This window comes from Vulpes lagopus, chromosome 5 (genome assembly GCF_018345385.1).
Source record: "Vulpes lagopus strain Blue_001 chromosome 5, ASM1834538v1, whole genome shotgun sequence".
NCBI lineage: Eukaryota > Metazoa > Chordata > Mammalia > Carnivora > Canidae > Vulpes > Vulpes lagopus.
Genome location: NC_054828.1, coordinates 59,139,565 through 59,144,656, shown reverse-complemented (window position 1 = coordinate 59,144,656; position 5,092 = coordinate 59,139,565). Strand labels below are relative to the sequence as shown.

The following is a 5,092-nucleotide window of genomic DNA, read 5'->3' as shown; positions in this document are numbered from 1 at the left end:
ACACATTCAAGTGGCATCTGACATGCCTGTAGAGCAGTGGCTCATCATGCAGACATGTTCCCAAGTAGGCAGCAACTGGAATGCATCGTTTCATTTATAAGTGCTCATTGTATCAAGTGAAATAAATGCACAACCCACAGGATCTTACTTAAGTTGGCTGCCTACTTGGTCCCTGAGATTAAGCCTTGAAATCACAGTCTTGCCTAGTCGGTCAGGAAAAAAAAAAAAGGAAGGGGTTCGGGTGGGGGGGAGTGGCGAGAAGGGGTTGAATGAAATAGCCACAGGATACAGGAATTATAAATAATACATATATTAATAGTCATTTTCATTACATAAAAGTTGCTATTATAAATACTTTGATTGATGAGTCTAAAAATATATTCTTCATATAAATAATGTAAAATATTAAATATTAATAAATAGATTTAGATTTAAAAATTCAAATATTGCAGGCAGGATGACCGTTATTTCGATGCTCTGCGGCCTCGAAACAGATTCTGACTCCTTTTCCGCTTCCTTAGGTTGGATCTTGGTGAGAGATCATTCATCACTTTGATGAGTTCATTTATCGCCTTGCGCTGGACCTGCAGATCGTTCACCTATTGAGAAAGAAAGCAGCAAAATTAATGCCAGGCACACAAGCCACCAGGATATTATGCTGTTAATATCATGAAAATGGAAGTATTCCTTCAAAACAAATGATTTTCATTGGCAATATATTATCCTAATATACAATGGTGGTTGCTTCACGTATTAAGACTAAAATTATAATTAAATTGCTAGTCATGCTGTAATACGATGGGGTACATAAAATATCCTTAAATTTACTGCCAGACTTACCAAAACTATAAAAAGAGCCTTGAAGTGGAGTGGCAAAAAATAGGGGTTTGAATCCTGTGTGTGAAATAACTCTGACTTTGAACCAGTCACTTAACCTCTCTCAACGATTATATACTATATAATCATTGACTATAGGTCAACTATTCTCACCTTTGGTGTGTTGCACAATAACCTGGAGACCTAATGAAGAACTCAGAGACCCAGAGGCATGAAGTCAGAGAAGACCCAGGCAGTTGTGTGGTCACTAAGCTCCCCAGGCAATTCTGTTACTCACCAAAGTTTGAGAACCACCAACAGAGGTTCAGTACTTTGTAAACACCAAGTCTAAGACAGATGAATACTGTAATTTTTCATTTCCCTCAAATTTGGTCAGTTTCATCATTTCCACAATGGTATTAAAAATAAACATTAATCATATTTATATGCCAATAATCAATTACTGACATAAACTTTTAAAATTATGAATTACAGCAAATTTCCCTGCATCTTTCTATCCTGGCAAACTGAACTATTTCCTCACTCTAACCACAGGACCATGTAGGTCAATTCACTTTTAATGAAATGGGGACCATTTACTTTCATCTTGGTTCTGCCATTGTTTCTTTCTAATATTGGAAACACTGCGGCGGCCACCTTGCGGCCACCTTGCTATACTTCTGAGAATGACTAGAGGGATTCTAGGCTTCAGGACAGATTATTAAAAAGCATAACATTCTTAAATATTAGCAATTGAGCCAAAGGAGACAATGGTTGAGAGCCTACTGAAAACCACATTGTGAAGCAGGAGGCTTGGAGCTTCCAAAAGGATGAGACCCAGAGGTCTTTTTCAAGACACAGCTAAAGCAGAGTAGGAAAAAGTTTCTACCATCTGTGGTTTTGCCAGTGATAAACTTTACTTTCCAGTGTTCCAAGTATCACCAGGAAACTAAGAGATGTGCCTAGGGCCACTTTTGTACCATTTAATATACTCGGGGCTAGAGAAATCATGAAGAACACGCATTTATTTCATCTGAAAGGGATGAGAGACAAGTCCAGGAAGAGTGACTTCTGCCACCAAACCTGAGAGGACCAAGTCATTCCAGGACCCTGCCCTTTCTCATTCAAATCTTGTACATCACAACCAAACCCAAAGGAATCTAGAGGCCTTTGTCTCCTAGATAAAATTTTGGAAAATGTGATTTATCTTTATGCTTCAAAGGTCTTTCAGCTTCTGGAAGCCATAACTTTAACAGCTCTAGGCAGTTTCATGAGATAACGCTTGAGAACCTAAGGATTTCTTCAGCTAGGATAGTTTAGTATCCAAAAGCTGAGAGAACAATTTCTTCATAAGGTATAAATTCTATTTTTTTCTCTGAAAACACTCTTGCTGCCACTTGGGCTGTACCATCTGAGAGATTGACCAGAGTCTAGAAAGAGAATGCACCTAGTGCCTTTTCAAAGGCCAGAGTTTTTTGCTATCTCTTTCTCTTTTTCTATCCATGGCATTGTACGGTTTTAGAGCAAAGGATATTATAGAAATTAGAGTGAACCCCAAAGGTTCCTTTCAGGATGAGGAAACTGAGCCATGGCCAAGCCTGTGATTCATCTGAAGTCACCAGATTCCTTAGTAGACAAGCTGGGAGGAAGGCACAAATCCTCTCCATTCCCAACACCCCTGTTCTTTCCATCTGAAGCAGAATTTCCACCACACAAACCAGGAACAATGAGAGAAGTGCTTCTCAATACTCCCCTCGGCTCCTTGACTACTACCTCCTCACTCGATGTATCCATTCACCTGTCCCTGTACAGTAGACACAATGCCAGCATTTCCCCAAATCACAAAATAAAATGATTTCCATACTTGGCAAAATCACCCAAAAGCACAAATGGAATTACTAAGGAGTTTTGGCCATGGATTCGTTTAAGAGTTTTAACAACTGTACCCAGTAGCTTGATCTACTTTCTGGAAATTCAATATTTTGAAAGAGCCTCTACAATGAAACTAAAGAAAGAATTAAGACCAACTCACAGGAATTTGAATCAGCTTAAGGAAGTCCTCCCTCTTACTGGTGCTGCTATTTAAGAACTTGCCAAGCATGTCTTCCTTGATGGTATCCATGCTCCTTTGAATGATCTGGTTATCTTTAAAGTTGTCAAACAGTTTCAAGTAGAAAGAGACAATTTGGCTCTGAATGATTGTTTTGTCACTCTCCTTGGAAGAAAAGAGCACAAAGAGAGGTTGCTGCAAATTCATGCATCAGAGAATAAGCAACAAGAAAATCAGCTAAATGGAAATATTCAGCTTACCTCTCTCCATTTCTTCAAAATATCTACGAAAAGAGACCCACCATCCGATACATCTGGATTACTTGCGTTCTAAAAAAGAAAGAAAGAAAGAAAAATGGCTTACAATTAGTCCATTAATTTCCCTAAAAATGTACTTCAAGTTTCATGGCTGACAATATTGGCTGATGTTCTTTTCAACCCTATTTAGTTAAACTGTTATGTTGGATATAACTAAAGACCAACATGCTATTTTAGCTTTATAGTGTATCCTTTAAGCTGCAATATCACAAATGAACTCAACAAGGCTGGTGATACTTCCCAAATAATGATAGTAAGGAAAAGGAAGTATTTTCAAGCCTAGTTAAAAAAAAAAAATCAACAAAATCATCTCACTATAAAATACTGCCCCCTTATGGTCCTCGCCTCCATAACATCTACTCATGCCCTCCTATACGTATTTTATCAGCCTTAAAAGATAGCTCCAAATGTGTGTGCGTGCGAGTGTGAGTGTGGCTTGATGATGTGAAAATACAATAGCTTGTGAATGCTTGAAAATAACAGCTCCAATTATAATAGCTACATTTTGGATAAATGATAAAATATTTAAATGCAAAAATGATTTTAATTCACCATAAATAATAACATTTTAAAAGCTCATAAAACAAAACAGACAAAAATTTTTATATAAGCCAGATTTTAACTTTTATGAAATCTCAGCAAGTAACTGAGTTCAAGAGTAATTCATAGATAATGTAGATGGGGCATTAGAACTTTAAAACTACTTTTTGGAAAAATATATAATTTTTTAAGCTAAAACTTGAAGAATCTCACATTCTTAATTGATTATTCCAGATTGCCACATCTAATGCCTATCCTGACCTTTTATTTAGCACCACCCTAGTATTCCAAGAAATCAGAAATTAATAGGTAATCATTGTTTCACTATGCATAACTACAGTTATGGATTCACAGTTGAATGGATTCTCACCACAAAATTATCAACATCTATACCCATACTGTTCCCATCTTTTAGAAGATTCGTGAATGCCCCCTAAGTCTCTATAGCAAGTTGAGCAGAGAGTAAAAGCAATATCCAGATCATTTAGTTTAAAAAGAACGCATCTGGTAAATAGTCAAAATAACAACAAGTCTTCTCAAGATGACTATGGCCTAGAGATGGCAACGTATCAGAGAGACCACTCTATGTCAACGTTCAGTCATTTCAACCACAGAAAATGTTATTAAAAGATCATACTTACAAAATATTCCTTTAGGTTTTCTATTTCTTTAAAAAACATGGCCTGACAGTTACAGCCAGAAGAACACAAAATCACGCAAAGCTGAAAAGCTAAGATATAGCTTGTATAATTCATCGTTTCAGAGAGTTAGGCCGAAGTAGTTGAAGTCGGTAGCTCCTGGATGAAGTTGATCAGGTCCAAAGGACTCAGCTGATCTTTCTTTTCTAATAGCCAACCTGTAGACAATCAGAAAAATGTACTGCATCTCCTTTTGCTGCTGGTATTTATACCTAGTTGAAGTCCTCAGGATTACGTATTTTCACAAGTTTTTTTTAGCTGAGATGGTGACAGATAGGCAGAGATGCTAGTTTGTATTAATAACTATGGTTTTGTGGCATTTTGGTGTTGTACTTAGAGTTTCCTTTCAACTCCTTGGGTCTTTTGACGATGAGACAGACCCATTATGCCCCTCTGTGCCATTCTTGTGGGATCCTTTGAAAGCACTTTTACTTCACACCATTCAGGGATTGGAAACATTTTTTTTTGCACCTCCATCCTTTGCCTTTGTAAATTGTTGAGTCCTCATCCATAGAGCACATTGATAATTTGTTTGTGGTCAGAAGTAAGTAAAAAAGGAAATTCTAAGGGAACTCAAACCTTCAAGAAGGGGATGCCTTTTAAGATTTTTCTTGCAAATGATCAGAAAGCAAGGAAAGAATGTGGTTAAAAGACCAAGGTGGTAAGGAAGT

The 5,092-nt window shown here is 37.2% G+C and overlaps 1 protein-coding gene across 1 annotated transcript; it reads right to left on the bottom strand.

Moving 5' to 3' along the window:
• Window positions 1-278: 278 nt before the first annotated feature.
• IFNG (interferon gamma) lies at window positions 279-4,558 on the bottom strand. The gene is made up of 4 exons (XM_041757195.1): window positions 4,365-4,558; window positions 3,127-3,195; window positions 2,849-3,031; window positions 279-599 (listed from the first exon to the last, which is right to left on the bottom strand). Exons 1-4 carry the CDS (start codon window positions 4,476-4,478, stop codon window positions 465-467), a joined length of 501 nt encoding a protein of 166 aa, XP_041613129.1. The 5' UTR covers window positions 4,479-4,558; the 3' UTR covers window positions 279-464.
• Window positions 4,559-5,092: the final 534 nt, after the last annotated feature.